This window comes from Oenanthe melanoleuca, chromosome 1A (assembly GCF_029582105.1).
Source record: "Oenanthe melanoleuca isolate GR-GAL-2019-014 chromosome 1A, OMel1.0, whole genome shotgun sequence".
Taxonomy (NCBI): domain Eukaryota; kingdom Metazoa; phylum Chordata; class Aves; order Passeriformes; family Muscicapidae; genus Oenanthe; species Oenanthe melanoleuca.
The window spans coordinates 436,103-460,837 of record NC_079334.1 but is presented as its reverse complement, the minus strand read 5'-3'; the positions used below and the strand labels follow the sequence as shown (position 1 = coordinate 460,837).

Genomic DNA, 24,735 nt, shown 5'->3' with positions numbered 1-24,735 from the left:
ACACCACAATTTTCCACCTCTTATCTTGGAAAATAATAGGAGTAGTGGCGAAAACAGTGAAGTTTTTGTTTGCACTCGAGTTTTCTTAGTGAAATGAAAATAATGAGGTGCTGGGGGATGTCACTAAGCATGTCATTATTATTTTCTTTGAATGTTTCTGTTTTGACTTGGTGTTTGTAATTGAATGATTGCAGTTGGTGCTGTTTGTTTTCTTTGGGGATTACTACCTAGTTGTGATTTAGTCTTCCAGGTGGCAGAAGCATGTCTGTTGATTTCTAGGTATTAACCCTTGAAGTTGCTGTGAGGTGTGACTGACTGTCATTTACAGTGTTCCCATTATTGTGACATTATTGTTATTCTGACTGTAACAGCTCAGTTTTCTTCCTTAAGCTTCCCTCCTGGGTTAGACCAATGTAGCAGCAGCTGTAAGGGGCACCAAATGAGTATTTCACTGACTAGGAAAAGCAAAACTAGCACAGGGTATTGATATGTTTTTTAATCCTTAACCCTTCCAGTAAGGTTTGTAGCTTTGGTTTCAGAGGCAGTCTGCCGGTTTGATGTTTTATGGCTGGATTATCAGTGTGCATTTCAGAAACTGTTCCCAACACTTGGAGCAGTGCAGCTTGATGGCAGCTCGGCAGTGTGGGTGGCAGCGACCCCGCAGTGTGTGCTCGGTGCTTCCCAGGAGGAGGGGTTTTCCTCCGGGATGTGTCACATGGGATGGTGTAACCGAGCTGGGTGCTGTGGCTGCCCTGGAGGGCAGGGGCTGAGCCCAGCTGATGCACATCTGGGCACAGGAGGGCAGGGGCTCTGAGCCAGCTGAGCTCTGTGCTGGGGCTGGGTGCTGTTCTTGCCCTGCTGGCACATCTGGGCACAGGAGGGCAGGGGCTGAGCCCAGCTGAGCTCTGTGCTGGGGCTGGGTGCTGTTCTTGCCCTGCTGGCACATCTGGGCACAGGAGGGCAGGGGCTGAGCCAGCTGAGCTCTGTGCTGGGGCTGGGTGCTGTTCTTGCCCTGCTGGCACATCTGGGCACAGGAGGGCAGGGGCTCTGAGCCAGCTGAGCTCTGTGCTGGGGCTGGGTGCTGTTCTTGCCCTGCTGGCACATCTGGGCACTGGGAGGCAGGGGCTCTGAGCCAGCTGAGCTCTGTGCTGGGGCTGGGTGCTGTTCTTGCCCTGCTGGCACATCTGGGCACAGGAGGGCAGGGGCTCTGAGCCAGCTGAGCTCTGTGCTGGGGCTGGGTGCTGTTCTTGCCCTGCTGGCACATCTGGGCACTGGGAGGCAGGGGCTCTGAGCCAGCTGAGCTCTGTGCTGGGGCTGGGTGCTGTTCTTGCCCTGCTGGCACATCTGGGCACTGGGAGGCAGGGGCTCTGAGCCAGCTGAGCTCTGTGCTGGGGCTGGGTGCTGTTCTTGCCCTGCTGGCACATCTGGGCACAGGAGGGCCGGGGCTCTGAGCCCAGCTGAGCTCTGTGCTGGGGCTGGGTGCTGTTCTTGCCCTGCTGGCACATCTGGGCACAGGAGGGCAGGGGCTCTGAGCCCAGCTGAGCTCTGTGCTGGGGCTGCAGGCTGCTCTGCCCCTGGGGCTCGCCCCAGGGCCCATCTGTTCGGCTGCCTGTGCCTCGGGGAAGGGCACTCCTTCAGGTCTGCAGGGACTGTGTTTAGCAGACATTAAAGGTATAATAGCAAATTGATTGGGCCTTTGTGCGTGTGTTCAGTGCCTGCCTTCTCTCCCTTCAAGTGGACAGTTGCTAATGGGACTTGGTGGAAACTAAAAATGCAATTATTTTGCTGTTCTTTCAGCTTTTTTGGTGATATTCCCTCTCGACTCTTACTCCCCGTTGTTCTGAAAGATTAACAAAATCAGGGAAAGAGTAAATTCTGTGGATTTCATTCGTTAAATTCAACAGAAGGTATTACTTGCAGTAGGGAGGAAAACAATCTCCTTGGAGAGCCAAGTATGTGTCAGCAGTGATGTGCAGTATACCATTTTATTTAATGCATTAAATCATAGTCTCATCATAGTTTTATTCACATTTAAATGTGCACAAAAGTTAGGGCCCAGGTGTATAATATATAGTTTAAAATTTGTGCATTTTTAATTGTGAATAATTTGGATTTTGTTTTTTTTTTCCCCCATAGAAAATATCCATATTTATGTAACTCCAGTAATTACTTAATTTGGCTTAGATCTTTTGAGGAAGAGAATAATCCAGAATTTAAAGTGCTTGAAAAATGCTTTTTGCTTTCTATGAAGTGAAAATGACTGACAGCTTCTTACAAGTTTTTAGGTATTATGTTTTGTTTCAGGATTGTTTTTAAATAGAGTTCGAACTAAATTAACCAGCTAGATGCATTTGATTGTGCAAGCACTAATCTTTAACATGAAAGTGCTGCTAAAAATACCTTCATGTTCTTGGTAATGAAGACTGTACTATTTCTAGCTACAGGTGAAATAAGTACAGGTAAAAATAAGACCTGAAACAATGCCTTTGAGGTAATGGTTCCTCTATTTAAGCTTGCATGGTTTTGCTTAATGAACTCATTTTAAATGTCAGGATCGTTTCAAGGCTATTGATCTCTTGGTAGAGGGGAAATTTGTAGGAGGAGAGAAAAATGTCTGACCCCTCTGAGAAGATTGTGTGTTTCCAGTTCTGCCTTGCTGCATTTGGCAGACACTGCCAGTGTTTGCAGGCTTGGTGAAACGAGGTCTGGGTTTAGTAAAGCATTTCAGAAGAACGTTCAGTTCTTGCCTCTAGACCTGTGATTTTTACATCAAGTTGATTCAGGTGCTTGATTAGGTTGAAAATAGGGACAACATAAGCTAGAAGATCACGTTGTGCTTGCTGTAACAGTTCTAAATTTTAGTAATTAGTCAGTCTTTTGAATGGTGCTTCTTAAAAACTGCTATTGTGTATGCAGGCTCTCTCCAGCAGTGACTGTTTTTGATGCTCCATTGTTTGGGATGACCCCTGAGCTGAACTCCCTGAAACTCAAATGTCTGATGTTCTTCATCAGGCCATGCTCTGTAGATCCATGACAATGGAGTGGAGCCTGCCTGCAGCCTGGGAGCAAACCCAGACCTGGCTGTCGCTGGCAGGAGGGGAGTGCCACGAGCACTTGGGTTCTGCTCGTGTCATTCTGTTTGATAGTGGCAGGCAGGCTTTGAGCACATCTCCTGCCTGGGAGACAGGGCTTAGCAGGAGGCAGAAAAGCTTTACCTTGGCCAGCTGAAAATCTGTTTCTGTTCTATTAGCAGGATATGTGTGCTTTTGTTACTTGGTTTTCTCCTCTTATGCACATCATTACCTTCCCACTTGTAAGCTTTATGGATCTGGGGTGAGACAGCAGAAGGATGTAATTTCCATTAGTACCTTCCCTTTGTTAAGGAACCTTTCCCTCTCTCAGAACATCCCAAGCAGATAGGAAGTTGTGTGTGGTTGGAAAGCCCCATTCCTAGCCTGAAAGATACACACCCCTTTTCTTTAGTCCAGCCCATCTCGGGCTGAGTGTTTGTGCACACATCTCACTTGTGTCCTGTCCTCAAGCCCTTTCTGAAATTCTGAGAAACAAAAAAGTGCCTGAATTGGCAGCTCTGACAGTGTTGCAGTGAAATCTTCCCAGACTTAGTAGGAGCCCAGCTCTGACTGTAAAGTTCTCTTCCTGCTTCATCTGGAAATGGGCAGGTCCAGAGACCGCCCAAGTCAGTGTCTTTGATGTTACATACACTGCAGACTCTTCTCTGAAAAGCTTCCTGCTATTTTTCTCAGTGTGTGAAAGACAGAGAAAACTACACACACTTGAGTTATACTGGGCACTGGTCTCTCACAGATTCTCTTTGCAGCCTTGACCTCTCTAGTGAGGAACAGAACTTGCTATGTGAGACAGAAACTGGTTCTAGATTTCTTAGTACTGGGAGGTACCTGATCACCTGAAATGCACGGGTTCTGGAGGCACAGAAGAGGGAACAAAAAATGTATATTGCATTTTTATGTAACAGATTGTTACTAGAGAAGGAATGGGCCGGGGCAGTGAGTTTCTTGCATTACAGTCTACCAAGAATATATCAAGAAAGTCCATCCAAACATAGTGATGTCTTACTGTGGGACTCCTCATTTTGTTCTATAGACCATTGGGTTATTTCTGTGGTTTGTTCTGTTGCAGCAATCTTTGTCTGTGCTCTTTAATGTTGTACTCAGTGTTCTTTGAACTAGAAGGAAGGGGGGCATTTTGCCTTAAATATTAATCTGTTATTGCTCAACTGGATTTGAGTTCTATTTTTTCCCATTTTTAGACAGGATTTTGAATATCTTATAGAATCATAGTCCAAGGTAGCAGTTCATTCTCAATTTCTGAATTCTGTATGGTACTACTTGCTTTAAGTGCTGTGGGCAGCCTTTTTTTATTCTGCTTCCTCTGATACAAAATTTTGATACCATGTTAATCTGTTAGCCCTTAGCAAACACTTAAGCTATTAAACCAGAACCCAGCAAACATTTAAACAAGAATAGCTAAATTAGCTTGCCAAGTGTTACTGGTTCCTTATGTCATTAATAACCCTACTGTCCTGATAGCTTTTGCTGGGATCAGTTGACTTTTACATACTTTTCTTCAGAAGAAGGGAGGATAGCTTGTAAAAAACCACAAAACCTAAGCATTTGCATTCCCTAGGCTGTAAAATCAGAGACCTGTGATTTTGTGTCAAGGTGTGTTGCACTGCACTGGCAGTGTGAACTAAACTCTCATGCTTTAGGTTGATAATTTTCAGGGATTTTTTTTCTCTCTTCTTAGAGGAATTAAGCAGATTTCATGCCTGTGGAGCAGAGAAACCACACACACCTGCATGAGGGTGCACTTCTTCCCTGCCTCAAAATGCTTTGACAGAACATGTTGAAGGTGATGTTTTCTTATCCTTTGCCCCTCAGACCAGACTGTAAGCCCAGGGAGCTGTGTTTAATGCCCATCACACTGTGCCCTGTGCTCCTCCCATCCTCTCAGTCAGAAGTGAGCTGTTTGTGGTGTGAGAGAATGCACCCCATGCTGCCTGGGGGTGTAGAAACTCGTACTGAAATGGCTTTGGAGCTTGAGCTGCTCCTGGGAGGCCTTTGGCAGAGTTGGCTTTGGTGCTGTGAGCAGTGGGAAGGCAGGTTATCCCTGGCTGGGTGCTGTGTGTGCAGTGCTTTGCCAGCCTCGGTGGCACCTGCTGTGTGCAGCAGCACTGATGTGTGGCTGTGGCACCAGTGGCTGGGCTGTGTGCCACCCTGTGCCCAGCTGCACAGTGGCCTTCTGACAGTGTCTGTGGGCAGCTTCACCTCAGGGGAGATGGGCCTTGCACAATTAGCTGTAATTAATTACTCCATTTTTTATCATTGTGAGTAAATTTTGCTTTCACACTGCAGTTTTGCAGACTTTATTTTTGGAGATGGTTTTTGGTCTAGACATCAGTTGAGGAAGGAGAAAATATTGCATCTGTTGTGAGCCTGGCACATGGAAAAATTAGGATTACTTGCAACAGGTTTTGCAGGTAAAGGTTCTGACAATTTCCTACAGGGATCCTAAAATGCTGGTACAGTACATGTAGTTAGTGGCTGTTAATGCTGTTGGGCTGGGAGCTTCAGCTCAGGGCCAGTGGAATACTTTTTTTACTTGCTGGTGACAGATTGGGAGGTTGTATGTCATAAAAGGAATCAAGATTACTGGGGAGGAAAGGGAGACATGGGCAGGGATCATGGAAAGCTCTGTGTATTCAGGGTGTACAAAAGGGAAGAAAATAAAAATAATGGACACATGGAAATTTGTTGTGTAGCAGCAAATATCCTGTATGACTTCCATGGATAGCAGCTGTGCCTTCTAAATTGTTAGATCTTGTTTGAAATTGGGAGGGAGTGGAAGAAAGGCATGGGGTCTTTGTGTAGCATTTGGAACTATGTATTTGATATACTTTCATTGAAGAAAAAAGATGTTGTAAGGTATTGGAAACTTTCCTTTTAACTTGGAAGACAAAAACCTAAAAACAGTTGGTCATTTTTAATAATGGAGGCAAATCAGTTGGAAGATGGTAAGGGTTCTGTGGTTGGGATATGTTATGTTGCTGATATCTCTTGAGATAAGGGTTTGTTCATGAAACCAAATTACTCAGGGTAGTTAAAACTAAACTTATAACTGGGAGCATTCCTACAGGGAATCTGTTATTTAGACTAAGGCAAGTCACTTTTTATTCATAAATGCAGTGGAATCTCCATGGTGGGTGAGAATGGGAAATCTAAGCAAAGCAAATATCTGTGATTATTTCAAAATCTGTCAGAGAGAAAACCTGCTAGCATAGTAGTGATTCAGAAAGACACAGATAATGTGAGAAATCACTAGCAGAGACTTAGAACAGAAGAAACATGCTAATGTATCTTCAGATTTTGATTAATGGTGTTTTTTCTTTCGTTCATCTCAGTGTGTAGTAGAACAATACTGGGCATGTAAGCAGTGATGGTAAAAATAGGGAACAGCACCTGTACCTTAAAAGCAGAGTGCTTTAGCATATCCCAGTTATACATGTGTGGAGAGGGTCTGGTGGAGGCTCTCAGAAGTGGTTAGGCTGCTGAAGCAATCCAGGGCATGGAGAGGCTGAGTGCCAGTGTTCCTTGAGTTTTGGGAGGAGGAAGGCAGGGCTTTCCTGTGTTCAGTGATCTGATGGGGAGCTGTAACAATGGAGGAGGCAGAGTCATCTCCACGCTGCAGCTGCCAAGGATGAGAGACAAGAGACAGAAGTTGCAGCACTGGAAATTCTGATGAGATGTTGGGAAACTTCCCCCTTCCACCACAAGGTTAGTCAGCCATTGAGAAAATTGTTCAGAAATGTAGCAGCAATCCCAGCATTTGAACACACCCATGAACAACTCCACTGGACCAAGACCATGGGCAATCTGATCTCACTCGTTCCTGTTTAAGCAAATTTGACCATCTGGTCTTTGAGGTTCTGTCAAAGATGAGCTATTCTGTAATGCTGTGGCTTTGTGGAAGAGAAAAACTAATAGGCCCTCATGACAGCAGAGCAGATTGACAAGGTTAAAAAAGGTGTATGAGTAGCTGTTCAAGGAGGAAGAGCATCCATCTCCATACTTGTAGCTCATCTGTGGAAAGCACATACTCTTGGCACGTTTCTTCTGATCCCTTTGGTGCTTGTCTCTGTATTTGCCAAGGTACAGAGTAGAAAGGCTGATGAAAGTGACCCCTGCTGGCTACAGATTTCTCTGCTGGTTCTGCCTTCTCTGGAAACCTTCTGCTAAACCAAAACCAGCAGCATCAGTTTAGGCCATGCACACGATGGACACCATGCTGGGGTGCACCCTGAGCCCCATGTAGAACTGCAGTGCTGTGTTCTTTCTAAGGCTCTAGTGTTGGCAGGGAATGCTGGGCTCCATTTATTGAGGATTTTCCATTCCTGCCTTGTGTTCCTTGTGTCCAGAAGAAGTTACGGTGTTGAGTAATTATAACTGTTTCCTAACTGTACATTTATTAATGAAGTGATGTGCCACAGTAAATAATAGATTTGTGCAAGGTTTTCTTTTCAACCTGTTGAAACACATGTGGAACAGAAAGGTGCAGTTTTGATGTGCTGTGTTAACTCCCCCAGTACAGCCTGACTGAGCTGAGGTGTGTTTGAGCTCCCCCAGTACAGCCTGACTGAGCAGAGGTGTGTTTGAACTCCCCAGTACAGCCTGACTGAGCTGAGGTGTGTTTGAACTCCCCCAGTACAGCCTGACTGAGCTGTGTTGATCTCCCCATACAGCCTGACTGAGCTGTGTTGATCTCCCCTAGTACAGCCTGACTGAGCTGTGTTAACTCCCCCAGTACAGCCTGACTGAGCTGTGTTGATCTCCCCCATTACAGCCTGAGCTGTGTTGCTCTCCCCATACAGCCTGACTGAGCAGAGCTGTGTTAACTCCCCATCCAGCCTGACCGAGCAGAGCTGTGTTGATCTCCCCATCCAGCCTGACTGAGCAGAGCTGTGTTGCTCTCCCCATCCAGCCTGACTGAGCAGAGCTGTGTTAACTCCCCATCCAGCCTGACCGAGCAGAGCTGTGTTAACTCCCCATCCAGCCTGACTGAGCAGAGCTGTGCTTGCCTTGCAGCATCAGCAGCACCATCATGGACGTGGACAGCACCATCTCGAGCGGGCGCTCCACGCCGGTGATGATGAACGGGCAGGGCGTGGCCGCCGCCGCCGCCAAGGGCATCGCCTACACGTGCTGCTGGGACCAGTGCCACGCCTGCTTCGGCTCCAGCCCCGACCTGGCCGAGCACATCCGCGCCATCCACGTGGACGGCCAGCGAGGAGGGGTGGGTGTCGCTGCCGCCGTTCTCCGGGGACGGGGCAGAGTCGGTGTCACAGCCGCTTCTGTCGCTAGTGGCTGCGAGGGCAGCAGCCTGCCTTTAAGGGAGTAGTCAGTTCTTTTCAATAAATTATTGGAGACTTCCAGGGTTTCGGTAGCTGTGTTGACTTCTCAACTCCTGAAGCTACTGGTGTGTCTTTAAGTGCTTACCCTTGGAATTCATTTTCTTAAAACTCTGAGTGTACGTGTTCCTGCACGTGAACTTGTGTGAAGTCACATCTTAATTACTGCTACCAAAGGGAGCTCACCACAGGTAAGATCCATCCAGAATGTATAATAGGGAAGATGCAAGACTGACTCAATAGTACAGAGTCTTAACAAAACAGCTCTGTGTGTAATACTGATGGCAAGTTTTCCTTCTTTATAATTGCATCTAATTCTCTTTTTTAAATTGACTTGCATAAATAAGCATGTAAATTCCAGTCTAATCCCTGGTCAAATGATAATTGGTCTCAATTTTAATGTTTAAAAACATCTTCTAGTAGAGTAATTTCAACTTTGCACTTAACTACCTCCCATCTTCAAGCTCCCAAATTACCTCTGATGCCTGGAATATATCATGTAAACTATCTTTACATCCAGTACAGGCAATCTGCCTGCTTTGGCACTGTGTGTTGCAGCTCTTCAACTTCTGGGAGAGATAATAGCAGTTCTTGAAGCAGAATAGTTGTGACAGGACAAAAAGTCAGCAGATAACTTCTTCTGAAGGAAAACGTTGGGCTGTTGCTCTATATCTTCAGTGAATAAGAAACTTCAATAAAATGCTAATTTGCATTACTTTAAATAACTTATTATGTAAATGTGTCACTGACACAGCTGTGAGTCTGCCTGTATTTAGATAATATTTTTTGTCAAATATAAACTTCTCAGGTTCATATTTGATAGCTTTTTTCAGTCCAGTATCTAAGCAAAATGATCCATCCAATGTAGTGGCTTTTTAACCACCCATGAGATGATTTCTGAGTTCTGTCCACAGGTGTTACATGAAACCTGGATGAAACAAGAAAATCAGTGTGTTTGGATCTTTATTATCCTATCCATGATTCCTTTACATTCTTAAAAAGGGGCTGGAAGATTTTGCAGATTTTGTTTGTTTTTCCTATGTTTTATTTCTTGTTGCTTACATTTCATGTGACATGATTTGTGGGTATTTTTGTTTAGAAAATGTTGTATTTGTATATTTAAAAGAGGATGTTGTTGGAAGCACCAAGTGCCTGATAACTGTTGCATTCAGTTCACACTTTTGAACCCCTGCTGGAGTTTATTGTTTGGGAAGTGCTGTGGGATGGGGATGTGACCTGGGTTTGTTTCAGGATTTGTCTGCCACCTGCCGGTGAGGTGTTCCAGCATGTTGGAAATTGTCTTCTGCTTTTGATGGGGTTTCAGGTCTTACTGAACTGAATGGCTCTAAATTTGAAGAGAAGTGAGGGTTAAGTTATTTCTTATTAAGAATGGCAAGGAATAGGATAAACATCTTTGCATGGTAAAATGTGTTTTTTTCCAGCTAATACCGAGGTCATGGCTCCAGTCTAAACCAGATAGATCCATGAAGAGCCTGGGAAACTTTTTGACAAACAGTTTTGCTTCCAAAAGATGTTATTTCAGAAATATTTTGGGTTCAGCCTTTTGACAGGGATTCCCCAGAAGCCTTGTCTGGGCTTGTGGCATGTGGTTACACACCCAAGTGCTTGTGTCTCCCCATCTGTAAGTTCTCAGTGACACAGCTTTGCCACGTGCCCTGCAGCTGCTGATGGCAAAGCCAGGGCACTCATGGAGAGCCAGAAATCCCAGAAATGCCAATTCTGTGCCTTTGAGGGGATCTCAGAACTGGGCAGTGGCAGACCCCAAAGGTGAGGGCCTGGATCAGTCACACAGACACTGAGGGGTTCCCAGCTTTGGCTGAGAAAAGCTGGGTTATGGATCTGCCCATTATACAGCAAGAATGTAGAACTCCTGTGGCTGCTTTTTCATTTTGAAAATACAATCTTTTGAAGGTTGAGGCATTTTACTCTCCAAAAGAGAACAAGAAACCGAAATCCAATTAGTTTCCTGCATTTCTGAAAAACTGTGTTATGAACAGTGCTGTTCCTGGGAACTTTCTTTTGCTGTGACAAATGAGGGCTTTGCCTCCCTTCACCCACAGACCTGTTGAGGAAATTCTAATGAAAGGCAAGTTCATTGAGCTTTTTTATTCCCTCAGTTACAGATAAACACAATGAGAGAGGAGAGAAAAGCAGCATGAGTGAGTTCTGCTCCCCTTAATGCACTATTGTGCATGTGATTGTTCTGTACACTGCAGTCACAAAACACCCATAGATTTTGAATCCCATGAGAAGTGGTAGGTTCCTTCATCAGGAATTGGATGTAAGGCCCTAACTAGAGGTATCTGCTATTCCAGAATACAAAACTCCAGTATATAAACTGCACTGCAATCACTAATTTTTACTTTTTCATGCTCAAGGAATAAAATTATTTTATTTCTATAACTACTACTCAGAAGATGCAGATTTTTCAATAAAAAGTGTTCTGTCTCCATATCTGGTGGATACAGATACTGAGTGCAGACACAAATACAGCAGATGCTGTTGTTCTGGATTGTGGTTATCTGCAGGAGCATCTGCTGTTGGTATTTTCTCCCAGTGACCTGTTTTCATTGAATACTTGGGGCTGTAATTATTTTTTCCTTGGTGAGATGTGAGAAGTGTGTTTCAAAATAAATGGTTTTTGTTCTGAATTCTTTGAAGTGTTGGAAATGTTGTAAAAACAGCCTTCTTTTTAATGTGTTTTTTTAATTTACTGTTCTCTATGACTTGTGTAAACTTACCATGTTTTTACTCTATTAGGTGTTTGTTTGCTTGTGGAAAGGTTGCAAAGTATATAATACACCTTCAACAAGTCAAAGCTGGTTGCAGAGGCATATGCTGACACACAGTGGGGACAAACCTTTCAAGGTAAGGCTCATTCTAACATACATTATCTCCTATTGTTAGAAAAATTCTCTTTATTTTTCCTAACACGTCAGTTGAAAAATACCATCACTGGAGGATTTCTTAAAAAGTGAGCTGAGCCTTCTTCTGTGCAGTAATAGTGCCCAAAGCTCTGTTCTTCTACAAAAGCAGCTGAAGAAACTGTTACTGCTGCTCTATCCCTGTTTCTTTTAACTTGTAATGGCAGGGAGTGCAAAACTAAATAGTGCCAGAGTTCAGGGGCTTTGTGCATCTTGCAGTGCAGTGTTCACACTGTAGCAGTGAGATTTTTTCTGTCATACTTTGCACTTCCACACTGAGTTTTGGATTGTGGCTAATGGTGCTTGACTAAAAGCTGCTTCTGTTAAATTCAGTAGAAGCACTGGCAGTGACTGTTTATGGTTCACATCTCTGAAAAGAATAAGGAAGTCAGGAGTGCAGGACCCTTGAGCTGACTGTATTTCCTGCCCAGTATTTTTAACTTTCTCTTTCTCTCTCCCCTTAATCTGTAGCTGCAGTTCTAGGTATAGTTTATCATTCCCACACCCACCAATCCGTTATTAATGAGCTGCTTCATCCTCTTTTGGATACAGTTGGGGCAGTTCATAGCTGTCAGTCCTGGATCACTTGATGGTAAGTCCCACCCACACTACTTCAGACTGAGTTCTTCCATGTAGGATATGAAAATGAAATAGGATTTGGGTTTTGGTTTGTTTGCTTTTTTTTAGTTTAGGTAGCATTTTATGCCTCTTTCTCCCCCAACCCCACCAAGTCTCTGTCTTCCCTCTCTTCTCTTTATCCTCAGGTTAATATATTCCACTTTTAAAGAATTCTATTTTAAGGCAGTTTTATTACTAAAAATACTTTTCTGTTGCAGGGGTGTCTTTCCATAGTTACATTTTCTATATAGGTTTTAATAATAAAAAAAAACAAGACTAAATTAAACTCAGAACCGAGAGAGTAAAAATACTGCATTGCATATGAAACAGATTTTTTTAATAAACAGATTTTTTTCCATTCCGAAATCTGTAGTTTAGACTGAAGTTTTCTGACTCAGGAAATAACCACAGGAAAATGAGTTTTAAGGTTTTCATACCCTGCCATTGAAGGAATGAGTTTAGCATGCTCCTGAAGGGATAGCTTAAGGATCCTAGATCCCTGTAAGTTTGCAGATGCAGTTGTTTCAGGAACTGATCTAAACTGAAATCCTAATCTCTGATTATTAATAATAATAGCAGTAGTAGGAAAGAAAGTGATCACCACTTACCAGGGAAAGCTTGTACCCTAGGTTTTCTCTAGTGTGGAGTTAAATACTTTGTCTACCTCAAAGTATAATGGCAAGCTTTGTTCTTGGATGAAAGTCTTTTAACAGCTTCATCTGTGCTCTTACTTGGTGTAGCTCAAAGCAAGTCAGTTTTAGAGAGTTGGCTTGAGGAGATGGGCTTAGCTCAGAAGCAGCAGAGTCTGTCAGGCTTACCTGGCCAAGGCAGTTTCACTTGGTGCCCTGGTTCTTTTGGCAAGCCAGAGCCCTAAAGATGTCAGTGATTGTTTCAGATAATAATCACCCTGTGTTCAGTACCTGTTGTTTTGCTGCACCAGCTGATTTTCTGTGCTTTCTGGTCCTACTGAGGAGAGAAAAAACATTAGAGGGTTGCAGTAGTTAATCACCCTGGCTCAATGTGTGTCACTGCAGCATTTCTTCATACTGCTGTCTCCAGTCCCTCTGTTTGTTTTTTATCCCTGTATTTCTCAGTCTATTCCTGGGAGCTTTGAATGGAGGATAATTGTGGTCTGAGTAGAATTTTGTAACATCTTTTGTTCCCCTGTCATTTCTGCTGAAATAGGCTTCAGGGCTCACATGAGGTAGCCAAGTATGTGAGTGTCTGTCAGGACTGAGGATGGCAATCTATTAATTAACTGGCTCCTTTCCTTCATTTGCTGCTGCTTTTTTTTATCCTAACTTTAGAAATCTGCCCTTGGAGACAAAAAACACTTGAAGTGTTGGATATTAGTCTTGACCAGTCCAAGAGCAGCCTTTTATTAATTGTTTTGTGGCAGTCAGTCAAAAATGGAGCCAGTGTGTCCACTTAGTGCATTTACCTTCTCTCATAAATCTTAATTGCTCACCTTTCAGGGAAAGCCAGATTTTTTGAAGTCAGAGTTGGTTTAAAGACCTGTTCTTGATAATTACTGCAGACAAAATATCTCCCAAAACCTAAATTGAAAATGAAACTTCAGTTGCCTTATGAGAATATACTTGAATCCTAACATCAAAGGAGGGAATCTGTCATCTTAGGAAACTTGTAGAAAATAGTCATTCAATGTTGTAGTTAAAAAATAATGTTGGGATTTTTGAGGAAAGCTGTAAGAAGTGGTAATGGAAATAGTACAGCTCTGTGCAGTAGTCTGAGGTACTGCTATTTTGGATGTTGTAAAGAAAAACAATCTTAGCTAGGAAAATGGCAACTAAGAGCATGGAAATCTTACTTTGTAAAGGTAAAAGAACACTACAGTAATGCAAAGACCAGAAGAGAGTAATAAGTATATCACAGATTGATATATTCTTACATTTCTAGTGCAAGAGGAGAGAAATGTATTTTCTTGTTTTGAAAAGCCCTGGGGACTGTCCCAAACATAACTCTCTTCTGCATTGAAGGAAATGTCCCTATTCAGTTCCTGTTTGCTTGCAAATGGACTCATTTTATGTAGTTGCACATTTTGGGTTTAATTATCTCTTTTTGTGATACACATGGAGTTGTCCTTTGACTGAAGGCTCCATTCAGCTCTAAATGAGCTGTTCTGCTTTCCCATTGAAAGGTCTTTGTGGGTTTTACCTGCCCTTTCCATTCATTCCTACCAGCCATGTGACTGTGCAGTTCATTTGTCACAGAAATGAACCTGCTTCTAAATTGCAAAGGCAAAATGGTTCATGTTCTAGTAAATTCATGTTTATCCTGTTTTTTCCTGATTGTGTGGCTTAGTGTGTCCTTCTCATCATGATTACTGCAGTACCTGTGTCACAGAAAAGGTAAATTTGCTCATGGGTGCCTGCTTTTGAGACCACTGTTATGCTAGCTCCTTTTTTCTTGGGGCAGTGTCTTGGTAGTGTACATCCGGCTCCTCTCTGAGTTGGTTCCTTTACAGTCTGAATTTAGCCAGTCCTTTTCATATTTTTTTGTCATTGAATATAGATATTCTCTCCAAAGACATTTAGTTCATCTTTGTGAATGATTTTGCAAAGAGAGTTGAGAGAGAAAACCCTCAACATTATTCTTGTTTACATCTCTTATTTCACCTTTTTTAGGAGCTTCTTAGAAACCAGTGCTCCTGTTTGAGGGTTCAGCAACTTGGTTTTCAGACCTTAGATACAGGATGTGGAGGATCTGCTGAGTTAGAAAACATCCTGGTTTCAAACTGTCCTTGGCAAGTTGAAAAGAAATGAAAGAAAATATTCCATGTTCCTTGTCCTAAACTTGACTGTTACAAGGAATAAGTATTGGAATAGTTAAATGTTGTGACAACCTGCATTTTCCAGCATGGTTTCTGGTGTGCAGGGGCAAAAATAAATTGATCAAGTATTATTTGGCACTGAAAGTTACTTGAAGACACATCAAATGAACTCTTAGATGTTGAGCACAATGAAAGGATTAATGGTAGATGCACAGGAAATAGTGGAAGATTTTATGTAAAAAAATTGCATTAAGTAATAATAAAATAAAAATAACAAATAATTGCATATAGCATTAGGATTGGGGTTGATGATCTTCAAGATCTTTTCCAGCCTAGATGATCCTATAAGGATGCCTGTGGGAATGCTAGCAGCTGCTTTCACCTCTGGGTCCCAGTGGAAATGCTCTTGATGGTCAGATGGGGTAGATGTTTCTAGTGACAGTGAATGGTAGTGCACAGGTTCATTGCAGGCTTCTCCTTAAAATGGGGGAAGAAAGTAGGATTAAAAATGAGTTTGATGCTCCCTGTAACTTCCAGAATTCAGGAAGGGGTGACTGCCTTTGATACAACTCTCAGTAGAGTAATGCTTGGTGAAATATAGAAAACACAGTCTTCATTGGGAATATTTTCTGTCCATTAGAGCATTGCAGGTGCAGATGTAAAATATAAAGGCCTCTGCCCAAACACATGTTGAGACAATAAGAAAGTTTACCCAGATGTCTAAACCATTACTGTCAGATTTACTAGAAAAAATTACATGTTGAATAACCCAAGTAGGAGATACGGTTAATTTGAATTTAGAACAGAAACCTGCATTGCCAGAAACTTTTATATCCTGTTTGTAAAAGTCACTGGTCACTACTGCCCATTAATAATGGTGGGTATGGGTACACTGGAGAAATTAAACTTCTTACATGTTTACTTACTTTCTCTTGAAGTAACATATCCACCAATCCGGACCCAGTCTGTTGTATTGCAAAGTCAATGCAAAATTTTGAGATGGAGGTTTTGGGGGGGAAATGGAAAGCTTGGTTTCAAGTTGTGCATAATAGTTGAGTTTGATTTATTAGAAGCCCTCTAGAGGTATATGATGATCTGGTGGGAAGCTGATTTGGTATGACTTACCGTCCAGAGATCCTGAAGTGACAGCCTGAACTGCTCCTTATCTTTGGAGAGAAGAGACTTTACCATTAGTAACGGATTGCTGGATATATTATTTTAGAGAAAAAGAACAAACAGGTAAGATTTTTTCATTCTCCTCTTCTGCTATTTCCTGTCTGCTACAAAGGCATTCTCTGTCATCTTTGATCTGTCAGCTGTTGATTATTTGAAGGCATGATCAGGTAGTCTCAAAGTACATGAAATCTGAATGTAATAATTTCTGCAATTATTTTGTGCTGTGGCTGTAGACTATTAATACACTTGGTGGAAAAAGACAATTTCTAGTTGCAAGGTGCAGATATTGAGGATCTAAGGATGCTGGTTTGAGGATTTTGAAAGTAAAACTTGGGTAGAGCAAAAAAAGTTAGTGGTAGCTTGTTTAGATAATCCATATATTATATTTGTGATTGTTTGCTCTGTACATGACAAAAAAGTTAAGCTGTGACATTGTGAGTCAACCTGCAGTTTGTCATAAAACTGTGTTTCCCATCTCACAAGAAGCACAGTTATGGTATGAAAAGTTCTAGAAAAGTACCTGACACATAGTTTGTGCTTTTTTTCCCAAAGGTGTTGTCTTTTTGATACTATACTTAACTTGGAATATGGTAAAGCATGCACTGTACCAGGCTTTAGGTTATTTTTGATCTCCAGCAGGCATTGGTAAAACTAAAGTTTTAATTTCTCAAGTGTAACTGAATTTCAGGATATGAGCTTTCCTTGAGCTAAGCTTTTTCTTGACAGTGTTTGTGTGATCAGAAAGGGCTGGAATCTGAAGTCAGGAGCACATTAGTAAGAGTGAATCCTAAATTTAGATTTTGTGGCTTAGTTTCATGAATCTGCTTTTATGGGCAAGACAGATATTTCAAGGACAAAAAATGTTTAAACTAATGCACACATGCATTTTACACATATCTTGGTTGTGGGTTAAGTCATCTTTCATAAAAATAAGTGGTTTGGGTTCAAGGTCAGGTTGAGTGGCTTATCAGTCTAATTTAGTAGATGCTGGCCTTACCCACATCAGGGGGCTTGGCACTGAGTGACTTTTAAAGGACCCTTGCAACCCAAACCATCCTGTGATTCTGTAAGTGTAAATTCTAATGTTCAGTAAGAACTGAAAGTAATGGAAATTGTGTTGAAGTTACCATAGTGTAAATGAGATCAGCATCCAGAGTGTGTTGGGATTCATGGGTGTGCTGGGAGTTCTTGCATTTTAAGTTACTGCCAGCTAAGCAGACAGTATTGCTGTTGTTTGAATATGGGAAATCTTAGGGCAAGGTAAAAATGTGTAGGGGGGATTTTGGTAAAAATCTTCACAATTCTTTGATGCTTATTAGTGGGAGGAACAGATACAGTGTGAAGGTTCCTCAAGCTTTTTGTCAGGGATTTTTGAGTTAGTTCAGTACTTGTAGAACTTTAAGAATTCTTCCCTTTAAAAAAAACAGAGCAAACACACCAAAAAATTGAAAAACATCTTTCCATTTTTTGCCTTTTACTGCCTTTAAATCTATGTAGGTATTTTTAGTCCTATGGCAAGTATTAAGCTGTTAACACAGTTTATAACACAGGGGACAGCACAGTTTTTTTCTCTTTGTGGATACTGTCTTTTACTACTGGTCATGCTGAGTCTGGGGCAGAAATAGGCTTTTCAGTTCTGCAACCACTATTAGAAAACACAGGTGGGGTTCAGGGGTGAAAAGTGGGGCATGTGGAGTTCTAAAGCTGTTTTCTTGTCTTCCAATTAAATGTGCAGGCATGAGCTTGGAAATTCATCCTTAGCCTTCCAAATGACACAGCACTGGGGCCATAGTTGCAGCAGCATTACTAATTCCCTAGCTCCTGTTGGAGAACTTTCCAGTGGTTTAAACTGGTGATAGGATTCTTGCTACTGGCTGATCCACTCCTTTGTCCCACTGCTGTTCTCTGAATCCAGAGAAAAATCAATCATATGGATACACAGCTAATTGCAGCCAGTGATGAAATGCATATTCTAAAATCACTTTTCTATTACTCATGCAAGCTCAATAGAAAAGCACAATAGCAAAGGGTTGTGCTTCCCTCTCCAGTGGTATAAATTAAATGCTTATTTTGTAAATTAAATAATTGTAAATATGGATCAGATACTCATATAAATGCCAGTAATTGTAGGCAGTACAAGCTTAGTTGCTGCTATCATTCACTTGGTATTCATGCTTGTTTATTGTTGGATCTTAGTTTTCTGTTGAGACAGGACATTTCCTTTAAATGAGAACTGCCTTAAATGCTCCTGAAGCAATAGCAGCATCCCAAAATGAATGTTTAAATAATTGTTACCACAACTTTACTGTTAGTTTTAGATGGAACTGAAGACAGCAGTTCGTTTTGTAGCATTTACAAAGAGCATTAAGCTGTTACAAATTTGATGTGGGTAAGGATGTTTGTTACTTCTGCTTTGTCACAAGAAAGGGGATGTTAGAGAGTGTTACTGTTATCAAGGGAGACCATTGGAGAGCTGCTGAGAAACAGTAACAGCACAGGAGAGGGAAGTTCTTCAGAAACCTAAAGTTTCCCAGTGCATTGTTTGAGATTAGTTTTATGCTATACACTATAAAATACAGTATGGCATAAAAAAATTATTTCATGAAACAATAATTACTGAGAGTTAACAACTTCCAACAAATGTATTTGAGAGTATGTTTTTCTTTGAGAAGTGCATGGTTTTGCTGGAGTGTGTTGCAGCTGGGCAGCCAGGGCAGAGCAGGGTCTCTGGAGCTGCTGTGCCATGACTCTGTTGTGCTCTCTCACCAGTGTGTCGTCGGTGGCTGCAACGCCAGCTTTGCGTCTCAGGGGGGACTGGCCCGTCATGTGCCCACACACTTCAGCCAGCAGAACTCTTCTAAAGTTGCCAGCCAGCCAAAGGCCAAAGAGGAATCTCCATCTAAAGCTGGAATGAATAAAAGAAGAAAACTGAAGAACAAGAGACGGCGATCACTACGTAAGTGGAAATGCCTGGAAAGTTTGTCCTAGAGGGAAAGTTCCTCCTCACTCTGCTGGTTGCTCTGCATATTTGAATCTGATAGAGTTGGCATAGCTTGTGATGGGAAGAAAGCAATTCCAGATCCTGTTTGTGTTCCTTTTCAGGGTAAATATCTGTGTGTCAGAGAAGGACACGCAGAGGAAAAAATATCAGTTTCCTGTGAGCAAGAAATGGAGCTGCCAGTTGAAAGAAACTTTTCATTTCAGAGTAATTTTCTGTTTACTGACTGTATTACTGCTGGAAAGTGTTCTGTTCAGTGCTGATGAGGTCTGAAGTTCAGACAGAGATTGCAGATTCATATAAATTAGAGATAAATGCATGTTATATAAGCTGGTTTTGAGCACAACATTTCATTATGCTAATGACAGTTTTATGAGCATAACCAAGATTTAATTCTGGGCAGAATTGACTTGCTATGTTTTTTTAATCTGTCTCCACATAGCTGATGTTCACTCATTTTATATGATCCGGTGTGCTGAGAGGTGTGATTTGTCAGTTAAAGTGAGAGCTGTTTCCTCTAGCAAGAAATGACCACTTACCTCTTCTTACCTCTTCTTACCTCCATTTGGATCTGGTAGTTCCTGATGTTCTCATGTCCTAGCATTAGACTAAGAAAACATCAAATTTCTAGAGAGATTCTAATCTACAGGAATAGTTTAGAAGGATGAGGCAATTGTTAAAACATTTCACTTTGGGTTATAATTGCTTTGGATGCACCTCTCCAGTGCCAAACTGATCATTTGCTAGTACTGAAATGTTATTCTGACATGTGCATTTTAGAGGAGACAAGAAAAAATCCATTTCCATTTTTTTCTGCTGTTATGTCAACAGCTGAAGAAAAGATGACATGAATTTTTACTTCAAAATCTTTCTTACAGTATTGAAAAGTAGCACAAGATACTGCTTTTTATGAACCACCGGACATTTTAAATAATCTTGTGCTGTCTGCAGTTTTATTTCTCCAAAACTCTTCTGTAGCAGAACATTTCACTGTATCCATCTTTCTCTTCCTATGAAGAAATACAGTTACCAGTTATTCATATGGTAGTGCAACAATGAATTCACATAGTGGTGGTCTTAGGTGATTACTCCTTATCACATTTTTATGATTTATTCTTAATGCCTCACCTGTTCTGTAAGGAACATAATTCTGGAAATTTATGAAGCAGTGGTCGTGTTTCTGCCTTGCATGCAGACAAGCATATCCTGGGAAGTTACATTATCCTCTGGAATTCTGCAGTTTCCTTGGCCTCTGGGAATGCCTGGGTATTCTTAAAATATACATGAGCAAATGGTATTGTGAAACAGCATCTTAAAAGTAGAGATTTCTAATTTCAATTGGATTTCCTCTAATTTTGATTCAAGCATTTAAAGGAATTAGAAACCTGTTTCTGTTCTTTTCAGAATTGGATTTTCAGAGAGTTTTCCCTTTCACTCTGGAAGTCTGTGTAAGTGAGGTCACAGAAGTGAAGGCTGATCAGTAAAGGGTTAGTGGGCTCACTTTGCAGTGTCCTTTTGCATCTTAGATGTAATGAGAGAGACACCTTGAGATAATTGCAGGGTTCTAAAGGATCATTGTGGTTTGTTGACTGTGTTACTCAAAATATAAATGTCTAAGACTGGTCCCTTCACAATTTTCAGTTTTCAGAATTTCTTGAATTGCATGTTAGCTTGCTTCTCCACGTCGAGTTTGTTAGGTGGCTGATTTAATGCATCTTAATTTTAATCCCAACTATATGCAGAAGTAGTTTTTCAGGTTGTCATTTTATTAGTAATTGATAAACATCATATAATATTATTTGACTTACAAATTTCAAATCAGAGTTTCATAATTAAAACTTAAAATCACCTGTTAATATGCTTTAGTTGTAATAAGAATTTGCTGCAGAAGTTATGAATTAATTTATGACAAAAATGTAAATAATAAATATTGTGGGAAGACTGCAGTATTTGAATGGTCTGCTGTCTTGATCAAGTGTTGCACAGGAAGAAAAATGACAGCTGCTAGAGCAATTTCTTATCTTCTTGCCTCTTGAGACAAATGCAATGCTGGCTGTAGACTTTTGCCTTAAGGCAGAAATCATCTCTAACTGAATTGGGAACTCACTGCTGTAATGTATTTCTCCAGAGGGTATGTGACCCAGAAATGTATCCAAAGTTGATGGCATTTTCTGAAAATGCTAACTATTGGCAGCTCTCCTTTCCAACTTTGTGCAGGTTACTGTTGGTGGAGTGAACCTGACAAAGGGCTGATACAATTTGGCTTGTCTTTCTGTTTCTTAGCTTAGTTTTAGTTGAAGAATCAAGTCTGCAAGTTTGTGTGGTTTGTCTTTACAAGAAGAATGGGGAAAGTCCAGACCCTTATCAAAGAAGCCAAAATAACACTGTTAGCATCATTAAGCATTTTCAGTCTAGACTATATAAAGCTAAGAACCTGGATTTATAATTAGATATTTTTAGGTGCCCAAAAGGAGAGATGTTTAACAGATGTACCAGGTCCTGTGCAAGTAGGATTGCAAGGACTTAATGGCATGGATGTGAAACCAAATGCCATTTGATAGTGGAAAATCTGTTTCAATCTCTTGCAGATAATAATTAGACAAAAGCTGGCAGTTTTTCAGCACAAAGCAATTTGTCTCTGGAAAAAAATGTTATCAGCGTGGTTTTTCTACCTCACAGTTTTATTAGTCCCTGATTTTTTTAAAGGTGGAAGTGCATTACTAAATATTTGGCAATTAATAACCAATATATGCTGCTACTGAAGCACCCTCATGTATAAATTCCTAATAGTTTAAGTACAGCAGATTTATCCATTTGCTTGCTCAGTTTTAGATCTGAAGGGAGCACCCTTCTCTGAGGGAATGCATAATGTACAAGGACTTTACTGTGGGTGTGTGTGATGGGAATACCCATCTTCTAACTTGGATTATAAAGAGAATTTGGACTGTTACTTAATTGGTAACATCTTGCCATTTTAAAAGGTTTACTTTTCTTTTGTCCTGTCCATAAATGAGGCATGTTCTTCTAAGTTTGAAGATCAGCCTTTTATGATAAAAGCTTGTTTTACTGGTGGCACCCTTTTAGCTGATTACATTCATGGTGCTACAGAGATCTTACTTGCCTTAGAAATTTTGATGTAGAGTGATTCAGGATTAGAGTCTGTGGCTTGCTTTCTCCTCTGGCTGGCCTTTTCCATGTTCCTTCATTCATGCAGAGTTCCTATTATTTATTTTCATTTCAGTGTATTATTTAATAAATTGCTCTTCTCAAGCAAGGCTTAAAAATGCAAACGTTTTCATTCATTGTTTTTGCTAATGTATTGTTATTACAGTTTTATATGGTATATTTAAAAACTTTTCTGTGAAATATTTCTAATACCATGCAAATAGATTCTTAACAGCAATTATTTTTCAGTTTAAGTACTTTTAGTGTAGAATTGATGGACTTTCTTTTACACCCTAAATTAAAATTCAATAATCTTTCTGCTGTTCAAGAAACATTTGACTATAAAAATCCTTTTCTAAAAGGAGAAGTCTTTCTAATGCCTGCTGGTTTTATACTGGTTGTAAAATCTCAGGTGTTAGTTGTGCTTTACTGAATTAAAGGGTAAAATGGGATGCATGCAGTTGGTGCTTCTTGGGTAGAAAGTGTTTACTGATAGTCCAAGAACATGGATTGGACAACTTGTGCATAGAAAGAAATGTGTGATAGTGTGGAGTTTTCCAGCTGGCTGTTCAGCATTATTGAAACTGAAATGAGTGGATGTGGTTGCATTTTTGGAAATAGCTGTTTCAGCCACAGGGAGTGTGTTTAGACCAAACTTGAGTTGTGCTTCTTTAGGAATAATTTCTCCCTCTCAGTGAAATGAATGCTTGCAGCTCTGACAAGGTAATGCTGCTGACATAATGATAAATGATTTACTAATGCCACTTCAGACCTATTTACAGGCTTGAATGTGTTTGAATGCCTTCAGTGTGTTGCACACTAAGGATCTCTCCTCCTTTTTTCCAGCAAGACCTCATGACTTCTTTGATGCACAAACACTGGATGCCATAAGACATCGAGCCATCTGCTTTAATCTCTCAGCACATATAGAAAGTTTAGGAAAAGGCCACAGTGTTGTATTTCATAGTACTGTAAGTATACATGTGATGCATTTTGTTTGTTTACCTGTGTGTCTAAAAAATCTAATCTTCCAGCAAGATTTCTGTTTTCCTCTTACTGCTGTAGGTGCTTCTTCAGAAATAAGTAATAGTGGATCTTTTCTATGGTTGACTTGTCCACTGCTATTAGTAAAATGAACTTTTAAGAAGTATTGGTGGTAGTTGTTCTAGCTCACAGATAGAATGGATTGCAATATTTCCTGATCCAGTTGGGGCACATCTAACAGCAACTTTGTGTTGCAGAAGCAAATTCATTATGTCTTGTAAATAAGAATGTGGTTCAGATGGCATTTCCATGGTCATGAGTGGCAGTGCTAATTTATCACAAGAAATATTTTTGGTATGTAATTAAATATGTAAAGATGCTGATCTGAAATATGCGTTTTCTCCTTTTTTCCTCCAGTTTAAAAGATATAATCCTGAATAAATTTATTTTATTCCTGTCCCCATTTTTTTCTTTTAATAAACTTAACACCAAAATATCGGTGAATTGCTGAAAGGAGGCAAGAACCAAGTGGGAAACTTGTGTTTGGATAGGAAAGACATCAACATTGATTTAGAAGAGTTCAGGGATAAAGTACTGAATTGGGGTAGAAGGATCAGAAGTTTAAAAAGTTGAATAACCTCAGGTTTTCTTAAGCATGTTGGGAGATAAGGGCATGTAAAAAGTGGAGACTTGGCTGAAGAAAAAGAAGTAAGAGATGGGACAAAATGGGGAGAGATGGTTTTAAATTGGTAGAATAGTCCAGATTGGTAGAATAGAATAGAGCAGAATTGGTAGAATAGTCCACATAAGGCTGCCATGGCTTCAGCTACAGCTTAATCTTAGTATGGGATTCAGACTCCTGAACTGTCAGTCTCTTTCCATAAATCCAAGATGATTTTGTATGCTTGAAGCTTATTTCACCTTGCTCTGCAAGACTGATGGTTGTTGTAGATACCTGTGGCCTGTACAGGAAATCTTTCCCAAATGGCTTCTGCTGTAGTTGCTGTACCTTGTGCAGCAGCTGCAGGTGGGGATTGCAGGTGGGTCAGCTGCTGTTGTATTTAAATCTCATTTGAGTTTCCCTGGCCAGTGTGGATTTCACAGTGCTGGGGGAAAAGCAGATTCTGTTCCAGTTCACAGCTTGCTTTAACCTGAAAGGTTATCCAGGCAGTGCAAGAGCAGCTCTGGCTGCTGGAATAACTCATAAGGAGGTGGAACTAGAGGCAGGAATCTGCTCTGGAACTGCTTCACATGAACATGAGGGGAGTGGTGAAATCCTTTTAGCTCCCCTGTGCAGGTGTCACTGGGCATGGAAGGAGCTTGGTGAGACCCCAGCTGTGGCAGAGCTGCTCTAGGGCTGCAGCCCCACACTGCACTTGGCTGCTGTAGTTGGTGTGATGGACATCAGCTTGTTGAGATTCAGCCTAAAATCAGCTTTGAAAAGAGAAGGTGGGCTAGGAGCTGTTGTGTGCACGTGCACTGTTATGAGATAATGACACCTCAGATGCAAACACTGTTTTACATTACTTAAAGGCATTAGGACATGGCATTGGAATGGTGACTGGCTAAATGGCAAGATAAGTTTGTGTGGTCTATCTTCAGATGAAGAAAAAAT

The 24,735-nt window shown here is 41.1% G+C and overlaps 1 protein-coding gene across 3 annotated transcripts in view; it reads left to right on the top strand.

The window, feature by feature from the left end:
* The window catches only part of AEBP2 (AE binding protein 2), a 39,992-nt gene that overhangs the window by 10,525 nt on the left and 4,732 nt on the right, over nucleotides 1-24,735 (top strand). For all 3 annotated transcript variants that reach the window (XM_056516321.1, XM_056516320.1, XM_056516319.1), the window contains exons 2-5: nucleotides 8,121-8,328; nucleotides 11,225-11,332; nucleotides 18,743-18,929; nucleotides 22,983-23,107. In XM_056516321.1, coding sequence (XP_056372296.1) covers nucleotides 8,121-8,328; nucleotides 11,225-11,332; nucleotides 18,743-18,929; nucleotides 22,983-23,107 — 628 coding nt within the window. The remainder of the gene's footprint in view (nucleotides 1-8,120; nucleotides 8,329-11,224; nucleotides 11,333-18,742; nucleotides 18,930-22,982; nucleotides 23,108-24,735) is intronic.